The sequence below is a fragment of the Melanerpes formicivorus genome, unplaced genomic scaffold, assembly GCF_026170545.1.
Source record: "Melanerpes formicivorus ecotype bairdi unplaced genomic scaffold, bMelFor1.0.p_v2 SCAF_4, whole genome shotgun sequence".
NCBI lineage: Eukaryota > Metazoa > Chordata > Aves > Piciformes > Picidae > Melanerpes > Melanerpes formicivorus.
In genome coordinates, this window is record NW_027142356.1 from 20,616,741 (window position 1) to 20,644,440 (window position 27,700).

Here is a 27,700-nt window from a genome sequence, read left to right on the forward strand (position 1 = left end):
GAGCGGTCCCGACCCCGCGGCGGCCGGAATCGCGCGCGGCCGAAATCGTGGGCGGCCGAGCAGGCGCAGCCACGCGGTAGCGGGCAGCTGCAACATGTCGCACCCGTCCCCTGTCGCCCGGCCCAGCAAGCCCTGCAACCCCCGCACCTTCTTCGATGTGGACATCGGAGGCGAACGAGGTGGGGAGGGGGAGGGAGGAGGTCCTAGCGGCCGGGACCCAGGCGAAAACCGCGCGGTAGGGCCGGGCCTGGGGTGGGCCCGGGTCACCTTTATGCGGACCACGCTGGAGCTGGCCCGGGCGGCGGGAGAGGGCGTGCGTGACGCGACTCTTGCCCAAGGCCAGGCCGCGAGGCGGAACGTTCTCGACGGGGAGGGACCACTGGGCTCCGGTGGCGCAGGGCTGTGCTGTGTCCCCGCGGGCTGCGAGCACAAGCACCTGGCACCAGGCAGGCGGCCACGCGGCGGACTGGCCTCCCTGTAGGGCGAGGGTGGGCTACCCCGTGGGGGTCCTGCGCGCTCTCTCTGGGGTTTCCCCGCCAGAATGAACAGGCCCGAGTGAAACAGAAAAAGACGACATGGCTGCATCGGCATCCTACTTCCTGTGGCTTCTTAGCTGAGGCAAAGGGCCATGGGTGATGCAGAGAAGCAGGCATATCTGCCGCCACCAGTGATTCCCAGCAACACGCACCCTTCACAGCCACATCCTGCCGAGCGTAGCAGGCTGGCACCATGCCATACGTCTGCCGTTCCGTTCTGCGGGTACCTGTGACGACAGCCTGCGCCTACACGCGTACTCCACGTGCTGTCGGTGTGCCGAGATCGGCCTCGATCGCAGCGATCGACTTGTCAGGCTGTGGCTCCCGGCTCCGACATGTTTTCACAGAATCACAGAGTTGTCAGGGTTGGAAGCGACCCCAAGCGTCATCTAGCCTTCCCCCACCCCTGGCATGGGCAGGGACATTCCTCCACCAAATCAGGTTGCCTAGAACCACGTCCAGCCTGGCCTTAAAACATCCGGGGATGGGGCTTCCACCAGTTCCCTGGACTACCTGTTCCAGTATCTCCTCGCCCTTGGGGATACGCTGCAACGCGGCAGGCCTGGGCCCGGGGTCGCGCCGGACTGTGGTGATCTGCAGGGGTAGAACTTGGCCAGACCTGCAGGCCTAGTTGATCTCTTGGCATTGCCAAGTGTTGCCAGAGGTCACTTGAAAATCTGGGCAAATGGCCAAAATTGACGTAAAACAACCACGTGGAAGCTAGGGTAACATTTGAAAACATAGCTTTTCAAAATTTTCATGAGTGAAGCTAGATGCCTTTTTGTCAAAATTATGCCTTTCATTCTACTAAAAAAAAAAAAGTCTGAAAATTATTTTGTCTTTTATTGACTTTCAGTCCTCTAATTTGTTTTCATTCCTGTATTAATTAGAATTAATAGATTTACATTTAGCTTCCGGTAGAGTGAAGCTATTAACTAATTGAGTGTGAGGCTGATGAGAAAACAGGAGCATCAAGTGGTGGTGGCTGCTAAGAGTCAGAAATAGCTGAGAAGCCAGTTTGTGAAAAGATGAGCATTTGCCACAGAATCCATTTAAGGACTATTTATTAGAGGGTCTCTTTGCTACTCAGGTTTCACTTCCTTAAACATAGATGGTTTTATTTTAATGACTTGTAGTGTCTGTAACTGTAAATGCCTATTATTCACATGAATGTTAAGTACTGTTTTGTCAGTAAAATTGAGGTTTAAGAGAATGAGGAGTAAGCTTGGTGTACATTTAGCGTAAGCTTTTTTATGAAGTAAAAGTCTATACAAAACATGTAAAAATATCTAATTTTAATTGAGCTACACACACATATATATGTATGTATGTTAACATAAGTGTGCATGATAAACTATAGAGTTTGGGGGGGGGTGTTGGGGTTTGGGGCTTTTTTTCGGCAGAAAATAGTTTTTGGAATAGTCTGTCTTTATTCCCCTGAAATTGTTCTTGATACTGGGATGTATTGTTGGTAGTAAGCTTGATAAATAACCTAATGTAAGTCTGCTAGTGACTGCTATGGAACTGCTGTGGAACAGTGCTAAAATGTAAATTTGTACTAACCTAAATAGAAATTATCAAGTCTTAAACATTAATATCCTTTGCCCTGCAATGCTCAACACATCACCATGCCAGGGATGGGACTTAAAAATGTTTTGTTCTCTCTTTGTTATTTCAGTTGGACGCATTGTCTTTGAATTATTTGCTGATGTTGTACCTAAAACAGCTGAAAATTTTCGCGCATTATGTACAGGAGAGAAAGGAACAGGGCCTACCACTGGAAAACCTCTCCATTATAAAGGATGTCCTTTCCACAGAAGTAAGTTCTCTTTTGTTTTCCTGTTGCTAACAGAAGCCCTCCATTACTGGTATTTGAAATAATTTTAAATAGTATTTCAGAGCACTCATTTAAGAAATGACTGAAAAGAAGTTTCTGACTTTCTGATCATCCTAATAGTTAGATGTTCTTACCGTGCATTGACAATGTTAAATTATAAATTCACTAGTAGGTTAGTAAAACTACTTTACTAAGAGTTATGAATAGTTTGAAGTCACCGTCCCTGGAGGCGTTCAAGAGGGGATTGGACGTGGCACTTGGTGCCACGGTCTAGTCATGGGGTCTGTGTTGATAGGTTGGACTCGATGATCCTCAAGGTCATTTCCAACCTTAGTTATACTGTGATACTGTGATAATTTCAGGTAAAAGATTAAATATCAAGTGATGTTCTTGAAAAGGACTGAAAAAGAGTATTTAGGGGACACAATAAATAAAAGGCGGGTTTGGTTTTGTACAGGTGCAGGATCTGGTGACAAGGATTACTCTTCATCTCCAAATTGTTTTTCTTTGTGCCTTTCATGCCTTGCTGCTATATTTTATAATTATTTTCTTTTACAGTCATTAAGCAATTTATGGTCCAGGGTGGGGATTTCTCAAACCAAAATGGCACAGGTGGAGAAAGCATATATGGTGAAAAATTTGAAGATGAAAACTTTCATTATAAGGTACTCTATTGAAAATACTAATTTTATTTATTTTTCAAGTTTTCATGCTTTTTTTCTTTTGCTTCAAGTTCAGCATTGGTGTTCTTTAGTCCAAGGTTAACATACGTTTAATCAGGGGAAAGAATGCAGCAAAAAAGTCCCCAACTAGTCTGTCCGTAAAAGCCTCTGTCTTTGAAAATGAAGTCAAACTCATTAAGAGAAAGACAACCATAGTTTAAATTTTCTCTTTAATTTCACCATCAGAAATGAAATAGCATTTTAGTTCTCCTTGAAGTAGAGATATTATTTTAAAAGAGTGGCAAATTTTGTCACTCTGAAACATATAACATGATAGCATTAAACAAATTCTCTGGGTTTTTTTTTCAATATACTAATAACATTCATAAGGTTAGATATGAGAAATACATTTCTTAAGTAGTGAGGAATCCACAGTAGACTGCAGAAGAAATCTAAAGGAGGATTTAAAAGCAAGCATTGTCCCCACTAGAGTTATTTTTAATAAGAAATAAAAGGCTGTTTAGGAGTATGCAAAGGTCTTGATTTGTGGATGTCATTTTAAGAGATGCTGTCTTTGATGGCAGAAATTCCTAGTCCTCACATTATTTATTCCCACTCCTATATCAGAGCTTGCGACTTCATTGCATTAATGCAGTCCCACAAGCAGTTTTGTTAGTCCAGCTGCAAGGAGAGAGGAGGCAAATGTGCCATGAGAGCAGGAAATTCTGTAACTGTCTTTATCCTTCAGCATTAGTGACACCATAAAGACTGCACGTGCATGTGCTTTACACACAAGCACTGGTTTTGAAGAGCAGTTTTCTCAGGATATGTCTTGTGTTGTTACTTGTTTGTTTTTGTTTGGTTGGTTTTTTGTTTTTGGTTTTGGGGGTGGTAGTGTTGTTTGAGTGTTTGTTTTTTGGTTTGGTTTTTTGTTTTGCAAAGGCATAACCGTCAAAATGTCCATTACCATCTTCCAGCTTCTCTGGACCACCAGACTGCTCTCTGTAACTTTCCAGGCTCTCCTACAAACCTTCACAGACAAAAGATAAATCCGCAAGTGTAACACCAGCTTATTTCTACTTGGTTCTTTGTTTACAAACCATTGCTGTCTAACATTAGATGTAATTGGGGAGGGAAAAAAAAGAAAGTAAGATTTACAGGTTTTATTCTGCTTCTTGGGCACTGAGTCAGTGGCCAGCCTCAAATGGCATTTGCAAAAATGGGGGAACCCTCCTGATTAACTTGGTTACCAGCAACTACAATGCAAATGTCAGGTATTTGTCTCAGAGTCTGCATTCCTGCAGGTTTGCTATCAGATGCCTTCTCTTGCTAACCGGCTTCCTCTTTTCCATTCCTAGGATGAGTTTTGAGCTTAGAAGAGACAAAATCAAGAATATTCCAGTAGCTTTCTGTTGGCTGGGTGCAATTCTAGCTCTCAGATGTACAACCTTTTCCCAGATTTTCTGAGCCAAACCTGGTTGAAAGATTCAGACTTGTGCCTTAGGGAAGGAGTCCTCCCAAACACTGTGGACATCCAAACACTATGTGGGAAAACAGTTTTCAAAATAACAGGTCCTTCAAAGTGTACAGACTACAGGCACAAACCAGACAAATACAGCTGTCTCATTGTTGTCTCAAACTAGTCAACATCCCATGGAACTTTGAGGTCTGCTTCACAGTAACTTCTGCCTCTCTCCCCTGTGCTGTCATACATTTTTGGGTTTTTTTTTATCCCTTCCCTCCTCCACACAGTATCAAGTTTTTTAGGAATATCACAGCTTGCATGCTTCAGACATGTACCAGTGTCTTGGTGTAACATACTGACTTTACATTAAACAGAATTCCTTGCTCTGAATAGCAGCCAGATCAGCTTGGAGAGATTAATATCTTAATGGCTGTATCATGCTAGTTAAACAAGAGATTCACAGCACATACAAAAAGTACATTGCTGCAGTACAAGTGAAAATGAAATAATCAGTGTCTTGGAGCAAGATAATTATTATTTCAAAAAGTACTTACAGGATACAAGACAAACAGTATTTAATTGTGTTAGGCTGTTTAATACATTTTTGTTAGTTTGTGGGACAAAATAATGAGATGGTTAAAAATCCCAGCATAATAAAAACTATCTTTGTAGGAAAGTGAAAGAATTAAACGGACCACCAGCCTTTAAATAATAAAGACTGCAGTCCCCTAGACCCCACAGTTCCACAATGTATTTTGTATGAGCAGCCCTTAATAAAATTAACAATAAACAATACATACCATCTTGATAGTGTAACATTAAAGCTGTTTTAAGTGGTGTTTACCTTTTGTTTCTTAAGACTAGTGATCTTGAATAATCCACTGAGGAATTTCATGTTTCTCAGGTCATCTCTTGAAACTCAGCAGCTGTACAAGGGATTGAGTGTACAAGAAGCAGACAGACGTTACAGCATCAAGTCAGACATGCAGCAATTTTATTAGACTGCTAGGTGGCAAGTAATGATGCAGAGCTGGGCATCTGCCCTTTTCAGTCATGATAAGTAAAATTGGTTACCAGCTTTAACTATCTGGTTTACCAAGTTGTCATTATCACTGTGCTTACTATATACATATTAATAACCTTATAGCATATTACGTATGGTTTATAACAGACCTATATATTGTGTATTTCTTTTTTTTTCCAATGCAGCATGATAAACCAGGGCTGCTGAGCATGGCAAATGCAGGACCCGGTACTAATGGCTCTCAGTTCTTTATTACAACGGTGCCTACTTCTCACCTGGATGGGAAGCATGTGGTGTTTGGCCAAGTGATCAAAGGAATGGGTGTAGTTAAAATGTTAGAAAACGTTGAAGTAAAAGGAGAAAATCCTGCTAAGGTAAATAAAATCAAAAGCACTTAGGCATGATAATCTATTCTTCCATCATATGATGCATATTAATTTCTTCTAAATGCTTAGTGTAATGTTTAGAACTGTTAAGCATTAGCCAGTTATTTTTACAAATGCTGTCAATTTCCATTTTACACTCCTTGGTAAGAGGCTTTTGTGCTTTTACTGTAAATTCAGAAACAACTGATTTATTGTTAACACAGCTGAGGGTAGAAGCCCTTATCAGAATGAAGGTGCAAGTGTACAGCTGCAAGTATAGGACAGGTGCTGAAATTAAAAGATGGAATTTGTAATCCTACTTAAGTGATTGGTAATTCTTAAGAACTTTATACCAGAAGTCCTCTTTTTGGAAAACCAGTTGGTGTGTAGGTCATGCCAGTTTGTGGTTGTTTGAAAAATTACTACCTCCATAACTTTAAAAGACTTGGAAGTTTAAGAGCGAGCTGTCTTCTGTAATGGAGCAGAACTGCTGTGTCTTGTGTTCTGCTGCAGCTCAGCTGGCTGCCAGTTCCTCTTGCAGCCTCTCCATGATAAAAGCCTTTTGATGAGGATAGGCTAATGATACAATAAGTTTCAGAAATCAGTGCACCAAACAACAAATGAAAAAGTATTTATACTGAATTTCAAAGAACACTCAGAAGTTGTAGGGTTTTGGTTTGGTGTGGTTTTTTTTTGGGGGGGAGGAAATTATCTTAAGCAGTATTGCTGTTTACTGTTTCAGTTGTGCGTCATTGCAGAATGTGGAGAGCTAAAGGAAGGAGATGACTGGGGAATTGTTCCCCAGGATGGATCTGGAGATGCTTATCCAGATTTTCCTGAAGATTCAGATATGGACTTGAAGGATGTAAGTATTTTTATTTCAAGGTATTTTACAAAATGCAAGAGTTGTAGGTAATCTGAGTTACATGGTATCTGTGCTGATGTTCACTAAAGCCTATTTTCTTAAGAATCAGTAAGAAAGGAAAGATAACTTTCTGGATGAGGATTGCTATCTTTTTTTCCTATAGCAATTGCAGCTGATTGCCCAGAAACTAAACCCATAATTACTTAAGTTATTACATTTCTCCCCACCCCCATTATTTGTTTCTGTGTACCTACCTTTGTGCTGTAGCAGCAAATTGCAGTTACTAGAACTCCAACCTGCATCTAACTTAACGTTGTACCTACACATACTTCTTTTTGTGCAACTTTTTAATATCCACCCTTAAAAAGATTTTGCCACATGTAGTAGAAATAATAAAGGATAAAACTTTTTAAAAGATTTTTACTACTTTAGAACTGTTAATTCTCAATTCCCAGTAGCTGTTTGCTTTTCAGGTTATTCAAACTGAAGACTTGTTGTTGAGGGAAGAAGCAGATTGGCAAAAGCAGTTCTTGTGCAGGTTTTAACTTTATCATGAAAGTGGAATAGACAAATTGTAAATCAAGCAGTAATTTGTGAGAGGGTTAAAAAGGAGCTGCACATGAAGATTGTTAATACAGAATTAGAAGAGTAAAAAGACATTACAGCTAGCTAGAGAACAGAAACTCCTTGTATCTGGCTATTGAGAAGCACTTCAATAGTGTGCTGTGGTTTAGAAGTAAAGTTGGTAGGTGCCTGCCTCCTTTAACTTTAGACTTGTTCATATAAACTACAGAAACCATGATGAAACTGGTCTCATGCTGTGATCAGTTTCTTTCAGGGTCATGCAAGTAGAGTGGAAGTGTTACTGATAGTATACACAGTTACTGATAATATACTGATAGTATACTGATAGTATTACAAATGACAATATATACATTTGACAGACCTTAATACAACTGTGGCAGTGATTAATAAACTGTTTATTGCCATTTGAAAAGTAACTTAACACTTGAAATATATTCCATCCTGGAAATACAAATGATAGCTGGATGAAGACAGGCAGTTGTTCTTTTTCTGCTTTCACAGTTATGTTTTGGGAAAAGGAGAATTGTGTTGATAGGACTTCTAGCTTGAGAGTGTGCAGAATTCAGGTGACAAATACTGATAGAAGACAGGGAATAAGGCAGTCTTGGCTGAATACTTTGATTGCTAATGTCTCCCATGAATAACGGTCAACACCTTTATATATAGCTCTGTGTGGGTAGCAGCATTTAGGGAAAGGCTCTGTTATTTCTGGTATTTTCTCACCCTTTATACTTCAGACAATTCATTAGGAAATAAAATAAAGTAGTAAATATTACAGGAATCGTTTGAAGCTAGTATTTATCTAAAACTGGGATATTTTTCTGAGATTTTATAATCTTTGAAAGAGGATGGACATGGGATCCTTCTGTTAAACATTAATTCAAGACTTCTTTCATAAGTACATTCATACTTTATATTTTCCATCTATTTTACTAGGTTGGCAAGATTGTGGCCATAGCAGAAGACATAAAGAATATAGGAAATACTTTCTTCAAATCGCAAAATTGGGCAGTGGCAGCTAAAAAGTATAGTAAAAGCTTACGGTAAGGCTAACATCATTCAAGTGGGTAGTTCCTGTAACCCAAATAGTGCTATCAAGCAATGATATGTGCATTTAAATAGTGCCTGCCGCTATGCTCTTTTCTGTTTTTGTAAAAGAAGAGCCTTCTGAATCTGAAAAAGGTCTGGTTGATTTTTCTCTACTTATTCAAATAGCTCTTCTACTTTTTGCTAGGAGAGAGCTTTAAGCAGGAAGTATTGTTTAGAACTGACTCCTTTTTTGTTATACCCTTGCTGTGCTGGTGCATAATAGGAAAGAAAAGCACAATAGTATGCAGGGTAGTTAATGGACAGGAACAGAGGGAGAGACATTTTCCAGTTTCTAAAAGAAAGTAGGTTTAGAAAATTGTTAAGTTTTAAGATAGAACACCACTAAATGTGACCCCTTACTAGTTTTTCTGAGGCTCCATACTATCATCTTGACTCCATGTATAATTCAGACTTGTCTTCAAAATCTTTCTGCTTTTATTTCCATACTGCACCTTTCTTCTTTTCATGCTTTTTTGCCTTATGCATATGATCTTCTCCTAAAAATACTTGTGTTTTGGGGTTTTTTTTTAAGTTATACTGACCTTTATCCTCATCATTTAAATAATCACTACTTACTTCAGGGTAAAAATAATGAAAGAAAAATAATTCAGGCTTATTTAATGCTTCATCTGAATTTTTAACTGAGTCAAGCAATTGATGTCTTTCTGAAGCACAAACAGGAGTCCTTTAATTATAGATATTAACCCAAAATGGAATGTCTCCCCCTGCCCTCAAGAAGCCCATCACAGACCAACAGAAACTCTGAAGTCAATAAGATTTCTATGTAAACTGTTTAGAAATCTTAGAGAAAAAAGGCTGGAATGGATCTTTAAGGATCGTGTTATGTTTGTCCATTTCCTACTCTATTCTTCAGTAAATACCATGTGTAATTATGCCATACCTTAAAATCAGTTGTCTTGCTCACTCTTAAAGTGCTCCCCATGAAGGCTTTCTCAGTTCAGCTTCTACTTGGTGCTTATTTGTCCTTGTGGATGGAAAGAATAACAACTTTTCCTGGAATAAACATATCTGATCATTCCAGCTTTTCTTTGTAGATCATACTTCTGTGGACATGCCCTGTTGCTGCATCTTGAAATCTAATACTTTACGTAGGATGGTGTACTTTAGCTGGTGTTTCACTAAAGCCAATTGGAATACTTAGCAGGGTATCTCCCATGTCTTAACGTACAACTCACCTAGAAAAACATTTGGCAATGTAATTTTTTTTCCCTTTTACCAACAGAAGCCATTATGACCTTCTGTTCATTTTATTGTCCTATTGCTACTTACCTGTTTTTTTAAAATTTATTATACATAAAGATTTACACTTTTTTTGTCAAAAAATGTCTTCCTTTTGTCTCCCTTGATGTTCATCTTACTTGGATGGTCTAATTGACTTGGAAGGTCTAATTTTGCTTCCAGAATGGTTGCAATCTTCTACGTTTTCATGTGATTAGTAAACAGTATAGGTGTAGTCTATTTGTTTCAAGCATAACACAATTTTGTCCTTTTTACTCTTTTCTCTCTCTTTTGGTTCTCAGCTTTAGTATGATGCCCAGCAAATGAAAAAAATCACTGGGCCTGTCTAATTTAATTTTGAAGTATTTCTGTACTCCAAAATTTTACATAAATCACGCAGCACTCAAAAGATAAGGCATACCAAAAAAATGGACTTGCATAGGTACTGATCTGCAAAGACTGCAGGAATTGTGGCATGCTTAAAATGTGAATGTATGCAAACACATGGTGTTTATTTTTAAAATAAACCAAACCGTTCTATCAAGTAGGCCTAATGGAAGAGTTAGAACTTTTATATCCAGAACAGATGTTTGTCACTCACAATAAAAAACTGACAGCATTAGCACATTGTAAATTGAGAAGAATGAGAGAATTTGCCTTTGAAACCAGTGTCAGTTTTGAAGCTCAAGAAAAACATGAAGGAAAACAGTGAAAAGAAAGTGGAATTACTAATGCTATCAAACCACTCTCCTTTACAACTTAAAGTAAGCTGCTTGTTTTAGCCATAAATGCCTAAACTAATTAAAATACTAGTAGGGAGGAAGAGATGAAGCTCTCCACAACTGTACACGGTGCCATCATGGTGTTGACTTTTTGCCACTGATAAGCAATGTGGAATAAACACTCTTTGAGATAAATTCTAATGGTTTCACACCATCTAGAAGAGTGCATTTGTCTAAGAAAAAGAAGGCTGGTAGTACAGTGGAGGACTAGGAGTTAAAAGGAGAACATTCACCAGTGACTTCATTATTCTGTCAGTTGGTCTTACCTATTGTTTAACAAATATCTGCAATAATGGATTTGAAGCTGCTTTAAGAACATAAGTTTGGATAAGCCAGTTCACATATCTACAGAAAGATAGTTAAGGGCAGAATAAAACAGTACTTGCAACATGAGTACATGTTTGTGAATCTGTTTTTCTGCAGGTATGTAGAAGCTTCTGAAGCAGTGGCCGAGGAGGCAGACAAACCAAAGTTAAAGACTGTTGCTTTGAGCTGTGTTTTAAACATTGGCGCTTGTAAACTAAAACTGTCGGATTGGCAGGGAGCCATTGAAAGTTGTTCAGAGGTAAATGTGACATTTACTGTTTTGATTAAGAATTGGCCTATCTAGAAAATGGAGACTGAAACTACAAATATTTTTTTAAAAAAGAGTCTTCTGACAAGCTTAGGATATGAAAGTAAAGTAAAAGGCTGATTGTGAAGTTATTACTAACTTTTCAGTACATGGCATCTTTAAAAAAAATTAAAATTGCAATGTCTCATTAGAAACAAACCAGAGAGGGCTATTACTTACTGCCAGAAAAACTGCATACTGTTATTATCAACTTGGTTTGAAGAGCTGATTTACATATTCCAAGGAGTTAAACTGTCTTCAGTGAAAGAAACATTTTACTTGCTTTTGGATTTGATGCTCTCATATTTAATTCATTTACACCATTTTTCTAACTAAAGCTCTTTCAGGCGGGCTTAGTGGTGAAATTAAACCAATTAATAGAAATAAATAAATAAATAGTAAATATGGAAGTGAAAAATTGAATTAAAGCCAAATAGGAACAGTGACAAACACATACTGAAAGAATTCAGTGCATTTGAAGAAGCTTTAAATAATTCAGTAAAACTGAAATTTTGAAGGAAATGATTAAAAGTGCTCTTATCCGTTAGCAGAGGAGCCTGATCTTTTCATGCTGAAAGCAGGAACCCAGCTTACCTGTGTGAGGGGTCTTTAGAGAGCTGGTTTGCTTTCCAGGTTGCTGCTGATGTTAACATATGGAAAATTGTCATAAACCTATATTCAGAATGGACAAATGGGAAACGAGGAAAGAAAAAAGAAGACATTTTTGTAATCTGGTATTTGTCATCTAGAAAATGGTACAAATTGAAACAGCTATTAAGTGTTACATATAGAAATTACTAATTTTAATACTTAACACTGTGGAGAAAATTACCCTGCTTTTTTCAGGATTACAGGATAGTTACATAAAAGGCAACTGCATAGTTGTAGTGGGTTTCTGTTAGGTGTTTCACTTACATCTCCCAAGTGTTAAATCAACTATCAGTGTTTTAATCAGAACACTAGTTTCCCAAGATTAACTATTAGATATCAAGATAATTCCTAATGAGAACCTATACACTTTCCCTTCTATGATTTCCTAAGGCCAAAAGCAGTTTAAACAATCTGTAATGCATGCATTATCAGGTGTGAATAAGGAATTACAGATGGCTGAACCTGTTCAAACACATCTTGCTTTAAAATGTCTGTAAGCACAATGGTTGAGCTAAAACCAAGGAATGCTATGAGTACACAAATACAGGCACCTAATTTTCTAACTCTTAACACATAAGAGGTTTTAAACTGTATAGCAAGCAGACCAGGATTACCCAGGGTAATAATTCCCTTATATTAACAGTCAGGACTGCAGTGATTTAAAAAAAAAAAATGCTGTGCCATCTAATAATTCTTAATTAGTGATTTAAAGTTAATAAAGGAATAAAGCCACACATTCATGCAGAGATTAACCACTAAGAAACTGTTTTAAAATAAGAAAGACACACTATAGAACAATCTGCAGTAAGAAAAAAACACCACATTCTTCACAGTCAAGAAAACAGCTAGTTAGAGAAGTTAACTGAGCTTCTCTGAAAAAATAATTTAAGAAACAGTGGAGCAATCTCTACCCAGCCACTAGATTTCCTATTTTGATACTGTCATATTAGAGCTGGTATATACACACTAGTGAAACTATTCAGCTGAAAAAAGCATCATGACTGAAACAGGGCAAGGCTCCTGAAGCATGAGATTGTTTGTATGTTGTATGTACTTTTCTAGCCTACAGTGAAAAAAGCTTTACAGGAAATCTGTATTCTTTTCGTGATGCCATTTGAGGTTTTTTTTGGTGTGAAGAACGGAGCTGCAATATAGAGAGCTGTGCTCTAAGACTCAAGGTTAGGATAATCTGAACTATACCAATAGCTTTGACTTAACAGCCATATAGAGACATACATGCATTCACTCACACAAAACAGTTTCCCTTTTACCCTCTTGTATGCTTGTCCTTCGCCAAAGACCGTTCCTGGTGCAGGAGCAGTCAAACCCATTAGCTAGCTATTCAGTGTGCTACATTATAGCATTCCTTTTTACACAGTTAATGTTTTGACAGCTTAGCCTCAAACCAAGTGGGGAGATTGTCTGCTGGTGTCAGCTGTGCTGTTTGCAGAGATGGGAGGCTGTGAAGTATATGAAATGTTAATGTGACAATTTTATTAAATTTACAGGCACTTAAAATAGATCCAGCAAATACTAAAGCACTCTACAGACGGGCTCAAGGATGGCAAGGAATAAAAGAATTTGATCAGGCATTGGTAATGACCACAATACCTAATTCTTTTCTTCAAACTGAACATTTAATCAGAACATTAATTTATATTTCTCTTTTATTTAAGGCTGATCTTAAAAAGGCTCATGAAGTAGCCCCTGAAGATAAAGGTAAAATAAAGCTGTTTCTTTATAAAAGCTTTAAAGAATGAAGGAAATAACCAGGGTGGTATTTAGTAGAAAATTGTATTAATGCAATGCCTAAATCAGTGACTTCTCACAGCTTAAACACTGGTGTATTGAGTGTAGAGGCCACTGAGATGGAAAACCTGTTTTTATACATCAGTGATGCTTCTGTTCTGCTGGGAAGCCTGCTTTTGTAGGTCAACAGCATGCCTCTTGAACCACTTCCATCTCACAGGGGTCTTATTATTAATTTCTCAGTCTAATTGGTTAAGACTTTGTTCAACACTGAGTTTATGAGCTACAAGACTAGGCTTGCTACACCCTCCTCTACCCAATTGACTACGAAGTGAAACAAAGTAAAGGGACAAGGATTTTTTGCTGCTAATATCTAACCCATGAAATAACAGGGATATGTTGCAGCAGTGGGACTTGGTCTTGACATATTAAGATACCTTATGTAAGGAGATTTCTGTAACTGTATCATGGATTTTCTTTCTGAGCAGCTATCCAGACAGAAACACTGAAAATCAAGCAGAAGATAAAAGCCCAGAAGGAAAAAGAGAAGGCAGCTTATGCTAAAATGTTTGCTTGATTTTTTTTTAATAAACTTTTAAACCTATGCACTAACTCATACGAAAGGATAAATGGAACCGCCTCTTCCATTGGCCCTGTACTGCAGTTGTCAGCGTTTACAACTCCAAAGCCTAATAATAAAGACGAACTTCAGAGCTGATGTGGTTTTCTTTTTTTTTCCCCCTAAAGCTGTAATAATGTGTGCTTTGCAACTCAGGTGTTTCTGATGTGTCAATCAGGAACAGTTGTGTTTTTGCAGCTTAATAGTTGATGCTTCCTAAGAAGCTTGGTCTCACACCAAGACAATTCAGACAGTTTCTATTAGACTTTTTATTGGAACAGGCCTGATTGTTTGTGAAGAATAAAAATGCTGGTAGATATATCACTCTATATACCATTGCACTTTTTTTCCTTAAACACAGTTTCTATTGCAGATGGGCTCCCTCTGAACAAAAACCAAAACCAAACCAAACCAAAACAACCAAAACCCAAAAGCCTAACTGTAAATTTGATGTGAAATGTGTAACAGTTAAAAGCAGTGACATTTTTCCAGACTGATGTGTTTTGCCTACTGCAAGGTTGGATTACATGCAGTATATCACTCCAGATAGAGAAAGAAAATAGGGGTTTTTTGTATTCTTCCACCATACTCATGATTCTGGATATGACTCCTGTTATCACTGAACTTCATCAATAAATCTAAGATCCAAAGTTCCACATCAGTCCTGAGAAGAACTATCTTCTGCCTGCCACACAGTTCCAGTTAAAGAAGTCCTATTTAAATAAGGCTAGGGTTTGAGCAGAAGGCACTGACTTTCCATTTAATGCAACAGTCATAACTAAAATTCATCATGGCACTCTAACATTCAAGTCAGTGCTGTACTTCAGTTACACAGCAGCATAAAATAGTACATCTGTGATCAGAAGTCAATGAATAGAGTTCCTGTTAGTTTACATCCCATTATAAGCTGGTCCTCCTCCACCTTCAGGCACTACCCAGTTAATGTTCTGACTTGGGTCTTTAATATCACATGTTTTGCAGTGGACACAGTTCTGAGCATTTATCTGCAGTCTTGATCCTTCTCCTGTTTCCAGAGGAATGTATTCGTAAACTCCTGCAAAGAGCAAAAGAGAGCTATCACTTCACTGAATAGCTTCCCCTGGCATAAATGCTCAACATAATGAGGGAAGTATATTAGTAGTGTGAATCAACTGCCTTTTTCTGTATGTACTAATTTATTTCATCATGAAAGTGCTGTTGACATAATGTATTTTAAGAACTGTACTTGAACTCTCTTCTAGGAGGATTTGGATAGAATGCTTAAAGTAAGTAGAAGGCCAGGCAAACTCTTACTGAAGTATTTAAGTCACCTACCTGCTGGACAAAATCTCTGTTCTGGTCCATCAAATACAGCCAGATTCTTACTCACAGGGATGCTGTCATCTTTGAGAGTTAAATGAGCAGGCTGGTCATGTTCATGGTTTGTACCGCTTAATGCCACAGATGACAGGAGATCAAAACTGATTTTTCCATCTGGCTTTGGGTATTCAATAGGTGTGCAGTCTTTGGCTGGCTTGAGCTGAGCAAAATCTGGTCCTAAATATATTTTCAAAAAGTAAGTTTTAGTATAGAATCACTGGAAGTAGTAGTTACTCAAGAACAATTAATCTATTTTCACTTCCCTTGTCATCAGAACGAACTATTTCATAAAAGGTACTGTCTTTCATGAGACAAAAAACTAATGTGGTGGGTTTAGGCTATAACCTTTAAAAAATTAGCTGCAGATTTCAAGCAGAAAAGTAGAACAATATAAATAAATCACTATTGGGTGTAAAAAGAAAACCAAAAGATTATTCTAAACCAATTCATTGCGTAAATGTCTGGAATAAGAGGAGCTGTACCATTAACAATTCTTCTCTTATCTCTTCTGATCTCGGCTGTCTTCGCTCGAGAGAGACAACCTGCTTATCGGCTGGCCTTGACTAAGTCTAACCCACTGCTTCTCTCTCCACTCCTCTCTTTTGGGACAGGGGGTGGGAGGGTAAGTGGAATGGCTTCCCTGGTCTTTTTGACCAGGGCAGGTTTGGTGGTGTTTGCTAATTTTAAGTATCTGTATAATATTTCAAATACTGTGTATTTTGTACATACTCATTGCATTCCATTGTAGAGTGCAGTTTTTTTGCTTGTAAATACAGCTTCATTTGCTTCTGAGTTAGTCTGGCAAAAAAAGTTAATGCTGGGGGAAAACTTCAACCCACCACAGCTAGAAGAGTGTTTATCTTCATTTATAGTATTGCTATGTAGTATGACAAAGTCATATTGGTCTAGTTGAGGATGTCCCTGCTGACTGCAAGGAGCTCAGACTAGATGACCTCTGGAGACCCCTTCTGGCCTAGACCATTCTATGATTCTTTTCTAAATTTTAAAGGCTCACCACTTGACCAGTTGTGCTCTAGCTTCAACTAAGAGTAGAAAAGACTGACATACAGATTTAGTATTTTCTTTCAGGAGATGGTGAAGTTACCTGGATGTTTTAATGTCCATGGTTCCATTCCTCTCAGTAGCCAATAAAATATGCCTGTGTAAATCATTCCTCCATACACACCAAGCATGGTATGGCAGGATGGTCGGATGTTTCTAACTGCATACAGCTCTTTCCAGACCCAGGAATTTTTCAGGTTCTCTTCATACTCTTGCACATCAAGTCCTAAGGCAGTACATTACTGTTAGGTACCTACAGTACATAAAGACTATCCTTGAAATAAAAAAATAATTGCTGAAGAAAGGCAATTGTTAGCAACAAAGACAGCAGAAGGTTTGTGTCTTACATCTATACAAGAAAACATCTTTCAGTCCATACTGACTATCTCACCTGAGGCTCTGTAGAAAAGGTCATTATCTTTGACAAAGTGTGCTGTAATAGTCTGTGCTGACAAAAAATGCAAACAGCATATAAAACCTGTCTAGCAGCAAACGGGTAGCACACTACTCATTCTTTATTCTTTCAGATAGGTTCTAAGCATTTTAACCTGTTAAAATAGTTGAAGTTTTAACTGTTCAGCATACTCTGTGGCAATCTGTATTGTGTATTTCAGCTGAGTAAGAGCTCACTAGGACTGAATCCACTACTACAGAGAAGATACTTCTAAATGACAATCAAATGGCACCTGGCTACAACGTCAATCTCCATAATGACTGAAATGCTAATTGGGTTCTCTCTGTAGTCGTTGTTAACAGATTTAAGGGAACAACCAAGGCTTAAGTAAATAGCTACAAGTGGCCAGGATCAGGATTACTTCAATGTGCTTGCATTACATGTAAAAGGATATACACAGTCTCGAACTGAGAGGACTATACAATTAAAGACAGAAAAAGATGGAAGGTAAAAGGTATCCTAACATTTAACAGCACAGAGCAAACTTGAAAAAATTCAGCCTGTTTTGCTTACATTCAATCTGTTCCTTTTTTGTCCCCACTCTGATTCTGCAGTCTTTCAGCAACACTTTATGAATTGTAAGGCACCATTTTTCAACCTATTTGTAGAACGAAATACCTGCCTTCCTTGGGTACTTCTACAGAAACCGTAAGCTTACTTTCCAGATGCTTGTTAGAGACGCACTGTGTTCTAGCAGTAGGATTAATACTTAGGAGTAACTAATCAAAACATTACTCATTTCTTAATAAATAAATGAATGGCCAGTATGAACAGTAAATAACAGATACCTTTTTAAACTACCATGCTCATTTCAGGATTTAGTTGCAGACACTTGTAGCAACTGCCAAGATGTTGGTGATTCTAGTTGAACACAAGATAATTAAAAATCCATGTACAGTGATCTTACCTATTGTCTTTGATGTGAGATTTTCATTAGTTAATTGTTTAAAGATGGCTTCTGAAGCCAACATGCCACTTTTCATTGCAGTATGTGTCCCTTTGATCTTGGGAACATTCAGAAGTCCAGGACTGCAACCAATTAATAATCCACCTGGGAAGGTGAGTTTAGGTATTGACTGAAGAGGAAACAGAAAGAAAGTTGATTTTTTTTTTTTGTTTGTTTGTTCTTCTTCTAAAGTGAAAATAACATTGTGGAAATTAAACTGGCATAAGGTTTGAGTGTCCTTTACATTTTCAGACTTCAATATACATGATATAAAAGAGTTACTCAACAAAGGAATTTTGGTACAGTAAGCAAGTAAGAATACAGACATTGTACTGTGCTGAGATGGACATTTGTGTTCCTGTTTTCCACACCATGAACTGTATGTATCTCATGGTTTATTACTCAATGCTTTTTTCCCCAAAAACCTTCTATGAAACTGCACAGTGCCCTCCCCATCTCTCCTCCCACATGTCTCTCACAGAGTTGTTCAGCAGCCAACAATGTATTTTTTTTGGTGCAAAAATCATTGTCTTACTCCCGTTCTGTAAGCAGCAAAACGTCAGAGAGTACAGCCAATTCACAAACCTAAGAGAGCCAGATGAGCTGCAAACAGCAGGTCTAAAATGTTAATATACTATATTATATGCCTCTATCAACTAAGGAATGCCTCAGCTATCAAGATAGCTATTCTCACCCTGATCCAGTTAAATTAAGATTTTAGAGAACAGCTTGAAAACATGGATTGGCTGCAGCACTTTGAGCACAAAACTGTGACCAAATCTTAGGTCTGAAAAATGCTGAAGGTAAGTTATGAACGTAGCCTTCCTCTTAAAGTCTTTCATTGAGCAGCACGTGTGAACCTAGCATCCAGTTTTTAATTAAAGATGCCTGAAACCATTCAATTTTTAACAGCTTAAAACTGACCCCAAAAAAGTAGTTTCCTGAAAAATGCAAATAAAAAGAAAAAAAGAAGTATCTCCTGGAATTCAAGATAATCTGAAACACGTTTCTTCTGCCTGTTCAGTTGTTACCTGCTTACTATTCACTCAGTGCTAGTTATTCTCCAAGTATTCTCTATAGTAGCCACTAAAGAAAAGCTGTAGTACACAGCATATTCTGGGCTATTTGTTTAGCCACAGACATAGTGATTTGGTTTGTAGGAAAGGTAATTTAGGATGAGAACACAGCTACAACACTAAACACTTTCAGTAACCAGAAGTCTTAAGTTCAGCCACATTAAGTGTTTAAAAGGAATTAAGTACATCTTTTCACAAGACCTTTGGCTGAAAACAGGTAGTGAGTTTTTATGTATTAGAATGCAATGATGCTGCACTAACTCTTTCAATTGCATAAAAAGATGGCAAATACTTCTCTAAGTGCTGTTTCACTCAATATATACACAGTAACAAACATACTGTCAAAGTCTAAATGAGATCAAAAATTAGTCTTATAACACAAAAGGTTACATTTACTGCAGCTTTGTTAGCAATTCCTGCACACTTGGTGCCTGTTTTCACTGTTGAAAGAATGTGATACCAGAATGGCACACCTTCCCTGCCCCTGAGGGTAAAATCCTTTAAACTTTGAGCATTTGGAGAAGCCACCACCATCTTGGCAGCAAAGACAAAACGACACTGGGTTGGAGAAGGGAAGAAGGGAAGATACATGCTTCCTGCAGTCCTCCCTACCAGTGGACAGGAAACCCCACATTCTCATTTTAGCTCAGCTCAGGGTTGAAAAATCTATTAAGTGAGTCTAATCACAGAACAGTGGGTGTTGGGAAGAACCTCTGGAAATCAAGTCAAATCCTCCTGCCAAAGCAGGATCACCTAGGGCAGGAAAGCATCCAGACAGATCTTGAAAATCCTTAGAGAAGGAGACAACACAGCCTCTCTGGGCAGCCTGTTCCAATGTTTGACACTTGCGCAGGTTATAAATACAAAGTTTTTTTTTCCCCTAATAATCCTAATATACATTGCTCAACAACAGCAATATCTTTTCTTTTGTTCACAAAACTCTTAAATCTTTTAAAGGTTTTCCATAAAACGGAGACCAACCAGACGTTGCATTAAAACTTCTGGCATACTTGACTGTGCTGTTTCGATACACAGGAGGAATAGCAGCTATGTAGATAGTCTATTAAATTCAGTCCCCTCCTTCCACATGGCTGAAAAAGCCACGAAATTGGAGACAGATGAGGGAGCTCTGTCTCTCACACCAGCTTAGCATTGCTGTATGTTAAAGACTATAAAACATGGTTATAAGGTTATTTGCAACAGACAAAAATCTTATCTTGATGGCAATTTTAATACATCTATTTGATGCAATGCTGTCACCAAAACAAAAACTGGAGATAGAGAACAACTTACATAAGAAAATATTCCTAGACTCCAGTGTTGCAAATGAGTCAGACTGCTACGGTTATTAATCAAAGCAACACATGCAAAAGAAGAGCTAATCTTAAAAATCTTCCTGTGTGAATCATCAATACAGCTTTTTTTTTGTTTTTTAATGAAAGCATGTATTTTAAAAAGCCATTTAGAAGTATGATTCCATGATTAACTGACAATTTTATCTACAGGCAATTAAAAAAACCCCCACCAAACCTGCAGAACAAAACATGCTTTTGTATTAGGAACAGTGCAAAGTACGTGAGATGTTTTAAGTCCAGCAAAGAAATCCAAAGATTAGGCAGAGAAGCACAAGAGCTGTAATTCTACTGGTTTGTGTAACTTAGCACAAACAACGTCTGTAAGTGACTTAAAAAATATCATGTTCCTTCAGCCATATGTTTCGAGGAGAATAAGGAGTATGCAGCTGAAGTCACAATTTGGCAGCAAGACAATGACTACATGTGATAAAGCGGAGCACAGGGTTGAAAGAAAAGTCCCTTCTGCACAAAACTCAAAACATCTTGGCATTTTGTATTTTATCTGTGGTAATAAGGAACCAACAATGGTTTCTGAAAAAAGCTAGGAATGCAGCTCGTTTACAACATGTCACAATGTATTTCCACTTAAGTGGAAAACATAACCATCTCGCAGATTGACTTGTACTACATGTGCAAACAAGAAGCAGCTCATGAACCCACATGCTTTGTTTCCAGGTGTGCACCTTGCTGTCAAATCTTAACAAGGTCCACGTAACTGTGACAAGAGTCATGCTGCTGCTAGAATTCTACCTATATTGCAGAAAGAAGAGGTTCAAAAAGGAAAGACAAAGTAATCAGAGAGCAGAGTGGAATGGCCCCACACAGGCTGTGGATCATGAATATTTGGCTAGTTTTAAGCTCCAAACTGGAAGGTGTATCTAGAAGATGTATCTGGGAATCTAGGACACTGCCATATGCTGTGTTTCAAGATTTCCATGTGGAAAGCCAACAAGTTGTAAGGACTTGAGCCATTAAACTCTAAGCTATTTATCCTGCATGTTTTTTCAGCCCTTTCAACTGACTTTACGTCTTAATGAAAACATTTTTGAAGTTCTACCTCTTAGACTCCTTAAGGAAACAAAATCAACAAGGTATTTCACCTCCTAAGTAAGCAAAAATTCAAAGTTGAGCATGAAACATACCAAAGGTATCTGTGCTTGAGGAGATAAAGGCTTTTATCTGTGAAGCTACATAACAATTTCAGAACCATCAGTGGCTTTAGGGTAAAGCATTGGAAAGAAGTTCCCTCTGCTAGAATATACAAGTAATTTGGAAAATACACACCCTCACAAAAACAACAGATTGAGTGGTGCTTCTCTCTCTTACCCATGGCTTCAGGCACAACAAAATTAATCTGTAGCTGCTTTGCTACTGGACTCTTTGGGTTATAACAAACTCCACTTCATATTTCACTTAAAAGGGACCCAAGTATAGCAAATCTCAGCAGCCAGTATCTAGTTGAGTTGTTACCCAATAATATGCAGCCCAAATCTGCAGCACTAAAATCACACTACAGAGGACTCAAAGTAAAACTTTCATGAAGAGTTACCTGTAAACCACCTTCATTTAATGCTCTGGCACCATAGGCAATCCTTGTTCCACCTTCCAAAGTAGGTTGTACACTAGGATGGTGTTTCCATCTCTGAAACTCCCTAAATGGATTCAAATAGGGATTCTGATAATCTAAACCAACCTTAAAAAAGAAAAAGTGCAACATTAATGAAAATAAAACATGGAATTTCAACAAAAGCTTGAGAAGAATACAATCACAGATCATCACATCAACTATTTACATCTACTTTATACTAAACCCACTTCAGCACCTTTCTCTTCAAGAAATTACTGCCAAAAATACATTTTACACAGCACAAGCAAATCTGAGCATTTTCTGCTACAAGACCGTTCTCTGCCCCACCTAAAACCTAAGCATGGAGAAGATTTAATTGAACTGCAACCACCTTCTTTCTCTTTGAAATTAAATAGTCAAATCAAGCATGTTTTAAGGGTCCAGATAAGCAAGAAAACTTGTAAAACCTCTCCACCCTAGAAACACTGGAAAGAGTGGTAAACAGTTATTTCTAGATAGCCAGGTCCTTAAGCTCCCCTTATTTAGTGCAGTCAGTTATCTCCAGTTAGGTGAGACACCGTGACACAGCACAAGGGATCAGTGAGGAAAGCAGAAAACAAGGGCAAGAAACTCAGTGAATTGGCTGGACATCCAGGATTCTTATCTTATGCATTTGAGAATGTGTCCAAAGATACTATATTAAAGATGGAAATGCAGAGTGTCTTAAAAGGACTGCTGCCAAATTCTCTCTCAAAAGAGATTAGTTCTGTAAGTTTTATTTGAGATGAGTAACAAACTGTATAAGTTAGCAACAAAAAATACCTTGATTTCTCTGACAGCTCGCTACTTTTAGAGTACTGCTTGCATCTACTACCCTTCCTAGACAAGGAATGCTTTCAAAATAAGTGCAAGATAATGCTGCTACAAAAAAGAGTTAAGACTGACATAGGTGTAGAGTTCAAAGACAAAAAAAGTGCTTCTATGTTCACACATAAAGTGATTTTCTTCTGTCTTAACTGGAAATATGAGCATTACTGACTGCCATTCTCTGTAAGAATCAAAGCTCTCTAGCCATGTAAAAGCAAACAGAATTTGAATGTCTACAGTCTGTGCTTATTAATTCTAGTATTGGAATATGTACAGGCCAAGTATGAATGTTTGAGAAAAGCTAACAAGTGTTTTTGCAATGTTTCTTACAGAACCGTTAGACAAAAATAGTGTTCACACTCACCCACCCAGACTCTGAGATCACTCTGGAAACTAGGAGACCAAAATGTCACCTCAGCCCCATGCGGCTGAAAGTCCAGATTCTGTGCCTGACTCTTACAACAACTGTATGTAAAGCACATACACAGGATAAACAGTGCATGCTTCATATAGGACAGTAGGTGCTAGAAAAACATCTCCTACCACTGCTTCTTGCATCACTTGTTGACAGAATGACACAAGACTGTCTCTCTAGTGATCCTAATAGTTCTGACAGAGGAAATAAAAAGGAAGAAGCTGTCTGTCCAATTTGAAAAGACAGGTGATAAAAAGGGCAAGGCAGACGGGGTGGGAAGAATTCTAAGAACAAACTGAAAAGCTCCTAATTTGAAGAGATGCTAGTTGTGAAAATGCAGAGTGCTTCCACTTTAAGTGCATCGCCACTTGATGAAAGAAGCATGTAAAGTTGATGTGGGAAGGAGGACATGGAATTGTACAAAGTGCTTGTGATTTAGACACTTCCTAACCTGCAAAAATTTTGCAAGCACAGTTTTGATTAATCATCTGGGTTTGGCTTTATCAAGATTTGTTTGGTTTGGAAAACAAAATTATTTTGTAAACCTTCTATCTTAATAAAAGACACTGAATTAGAGACAGATTAATATGATATATTATCCTTCCCTAATATGGGCTCTTCAGATTGAGAATGCACAAAATGCTGCTATTCTTGTGTTTTTATCTTCACATGAAAACAGAGGAATTGCATGAAACTGAAAACCAAAAATAAGCATGAAAAAACCCCACATTTCACTTACCACAAACCCGAGAGCAACTAAAGGTTCACCCTCATTTAAGTGATAAAGAAAGGATCCTCCGTATGTGTGCCTGTCTAAAGGCCAGCCTACAGTATGTTCCACTCGTCCTGGTCTCCATTTCTTCTCGTCAATAGTCCACAACTGAAATGAAGATAAACAAAAAATTATTTTATGTTGCAATAACAGAAAAAGACAAGTACACAACTAAATCCTGAAGAGTATTAATTTACTGCTATGATCAATGTGTAAATTCATATGACAAAATACCAGGTAGTGAGTATACTTTTTTTGAATTACCATTTAAGAATTTCCTAATATTTCTCCTTCTTGAAATGTTGTGCACCAGAAAATGTGACTGAGACTCTAGTACTATACCCCAAATTTTCCTTCAATGGCAAGATTCTTTACATTTATGATTTCAGTAGATACTTCTGCTAAGGAATACAACGCTTACATTGAACCTTTTCCTTAAAGATGTTAATTTTGCATAAGAATCACTGCAATTCTGTCACAAGTTTTTCAAAGTCAGGCTTAATTATATGCCTGAGCTGATCTAAGAACTTGCTGACAAACAGCTTATCCTCTCTCTGCTCTCTCCAACACATCTCCAGTGCTCATCTGACCCATGGTGGACTCACAGAAGCATCTTCATGTTTCCAATATCGAATCAATTTTCTGCTCATTTCACAGTGTCTCTTCACCATGGAGTTATAGGTGCACTCTAGTGGCAAAGGGCAACTGAACACCATTAGATCAGTTCAAGAGTGGGGCTGACCTACACTAATGTTCCCATTTAGATTAAGAAACACATTTTTGAGTGCGACTCCAGAGTCCACCAATTTACTGTACTTTGGTACAATGTTGTACAGTAGCTACGGAAGGCATGACATGGATTCCCTTTGAACAAACCTAAACTGTATGACAGACTCCAGAAGCCCATCTAAAGCATTCTAATCACAAAAGGGCACATAGGACCAGATCAGAGTTAGTCTGAAGTAAAAATAAATCTGAAGTGCACACAATATCAGCTCATCAGCACCAACTATTTCACTTTGCAGATCCATTCTTATTAGACTACTATTTGCTGAAGTCTGATCTGGAAGCAGTGGGAACTATACAGCAAAATGCTGCTTTAATCACAACTGAAGTTGTTGTTAAGACTATGCATACAGCTACAGAGTAACTTCAACAAAAATTTATAACTGGAAGCATATGCTTAAAGTAGTAAACAAAGAGTATGCTATAGTTGAAGACTGAACATATGCCAAATAATACAGCTCTTTTTCATGAGTTATATTTCCCATGGAAGTATTATCTTTAAAAGGAAATCTAAGCCATATGAAGAGACTTTTATGGGGAAAAAAAAAAAGCAGCTCATCCACAAGGTGTTTCAGAGACTGACTCAGCATCTGGACCAGTGCACACAGGCATAAATACACAGAAATCCATAGAAAGCCTTTCCTCCTTTCCATGGGTAATAGAACACCCTAAAAAAGTAGGCAGCATTAATTCCTCTCTTATCTCTGACCTCATTAATGTTCATAAATATGTAAAGGGCAAGTGCCAAGCGGGTAGAGTCAGGCTCTCCTCGGTGATGCCCAATGACAGAACAAGGGGCAATGGGTGGAAGTTGAGGCTGAGGCATAGGACCTGCCTGGATGCGCTCCTCTGTAAGCTGGTATAGGTGATCCTGCTCTGGCAGGTGGGTTGGACTAGATTCTGTGATTTAGGAGAAGTACTGAAAACAGATTTCACAAATATAATCTGAAATCAAGTTAAGGCACTAAGTGTATTCACAGATACCTTTGTTATAATACAGAGGAGAGTAACAGCAGCTTAAAACTGTCAGACCTCCAGAAAGCATCATCCCTGATCAGCTTCAGAATACCAAAGATTCTGAAACCTGAAAGTGTATTCTAAATGTAATGTCTCACATTAGCTTGAAGGCAAACAAACTACCTCATAGCTTCACAGTATTTTCCTTAATTATTAAAATCATGCAGGTGATACCTCTTTCAGTCCAATGCCATAGCTCTGGGGTTGACATTTCTCCCTTAGATTGTATTTTTTGTACATCTGTTTGGCTAGATGTCCGTGACAACCTTCAGCGAAGACTGTAACTTTAGCATGGAGTTCCAAGCCTCTTTCAAAGGTAGCCTAAAAAAGCAGAACACTCTATGAGAAGATAAATCTGTGCTACACTAATCTCACAGCAAGAAACTGGAGAGCAATGAAGTGATTTTACATTACTATGTGGCACTGCCTAGAACCTACTATTTTAGGCTATGGCTCTGATGCAGTTATCTTTTGCCATTTGTCACTGAAAGAGAATCTTTTCCAGATTGGAGGACACATTCATATGGAGCAAAGGAATCCTGACAGAACAAAGGATCTTAACCTGGGACTTCACACTTGAATTTCTGTTCATGAAGTCACATTATAATAAAACATTGTGTCCACTCCCCCCACACACAAGAGGCTACACAGAAACACCAGACCAGAAAAACCTGCATCACTCTATCCCTAAAAGAATCCACTACCTCAGAATAAAGTTAATATTACATCTACTTTACATTAACACACACAAATTATAGTTAATATTGCCTTAATTTTATTAAAAAAACATTCTCATTAAAATATCTCAACAATGACACTGAGAGTAAGATAAGAGGAACTAGCATACATGTGTATAAACATGTCACCTCTGTACATGAGCACACTGGACCAGAATATCACCAGATTGTATTTGCAATGTAAGCATTCAAGATCTTGCAGGAAAAAAAATACCAAACTTTTTCAAAAGAAAAAGCTTGATTCAAATCAGAAAATTCTCATGCTGAAAAAGACAATGAAAAACAGTTTTGGATTACTATATCCAACAGTACCAAATATAATCACGTCAAGGTATGATAGCATAGGTTCACAACAAGTTTATTGCTTTGGTTTTGAATTGCCTGTTTGAATTGTCTGCTTAAAACTTAATGGTTGGAACCCCCTGAAAAAGGTTAACAAATGAAAAATGTTCCCTCTAATCAGTAATTGTCTTTAAACAACAATCAAATGTACAACATTTCACTATGTAATTTTTTTTTTGATTGGTGCTGACTGCAATATGAAACTCTATTCAATAACCACAGTCTATTTTATTAAGCTCTGTATAGACACATGGAAAATATTCTTGCTCTGAAGGTTATACAAACTACATTTGCCTGAACCTTTATGCACTGGAGGTGTTATCAGCTGACCTAATCCACAGCTCAAGTATTTAAATACTCAAAAAGTTGTAGTAGTGGCACACTGATTAAGTACATTAGTTAATGGACATTCTTCCAAAATGAATGGAAAAAAATTCTAGGTTTTGAGGATACTTAAAAATAATAAAATCACAGTTCCTTCTCATTTTAAAATCAAATCAAGCTGACAAGAAATCATTACAGCAGCATAAACTTGTGTCTCCTGGAGAAAAGGCATACCTGAAAAGAGCATGCCTGTCCCCTACAGGAGACAGACATTATACTGGCGGGAAATAAATAAATAAATAAATCACAGAATCATGCAGGTTGGAAAAGACCCTTGCGATCATTAAGTCCGACGAAGTTCACCCCTAAAACATATCCCCAAGCACCACATGTAAATGACCTTTAACCACATCCAGAGCTGGTGACTCAACCACTTACTTGTGCAGCCTATTTAAATGTCTGACTACTCCTCCAGTGAAAAAAAATTTACTAGTGTCCAGTCCAAACCACCCTGTTGCAGATCAGAAAGCTGGGGACAGA

General features: G+C 38.1%; 2 protein-coding genes across 2 annotated transcripts in view; one reads left to right on the top strand and one right to left on the bottom strand.

Moving 5' to 3' along the window:
- On the top strand, positions 1-14,180 carry PPID (peptidylprolyl isomerase D). Its single transcript, XM_068137190.1, has 10 exons — positions 1-179; positions 2,215-2,355; positions 2,932-3,038; positions 5,710-5,898; positions 6,632-6,754; positions 8,276-8,382; positions 10,873-11,014; positions 13,222-13,308; positions 13,390-13,432; positions 13,951-14,180. Exons 1-10 carry the CDS (start codon positions 95-97, stop codon positions 14,037-14,039), a joined length of 1,113 nt encoding a protein of 370 aa, XP_067993291.1. The 5' UTR covers positions 1-94; the 3' UTR covers positions 14,040-14,180.
- ETFDH (electron transfer flavoprotein dehydrogenase) overlaps positions 13,182-27,700 on the bottom strand; it is a 19,978-nt gene continuing 5,459 nt past the window's right edge. Inside the window, exons 7-13 of the mRNA XM_068137189.1 lie at positions 25,932-26,078; positions 23,922-24,062; positions 21,883-22,026; positions 17,864-18,032; positions 16,546-16,728; positions 15,396-15,617; positions 13,182-15,135 (exon numbers count right to left, since the gene is read on the bottom strand). Of these exons, the coding sequence (XP_067993290.1) occupies positions 14,972-15,135; positions 15,396-15,617; positions 16,546-16,728; positions 17,864-18,032; positions 21,883-22,026; positions 23,922-24,062; positions 25,932-26,078 (1,170 nt within the window). The 3' untranslated portion in view covers positions 13,182-14,971. The remainder of the gene's footprint in view (positions 15,136-15,395; positions 15,618-16,545; positions 16,729-17,863; positions 18,033-21,882; positions 22,027-23,921; positions 24,063-25,931; positions 26,079-27,700) is intronic.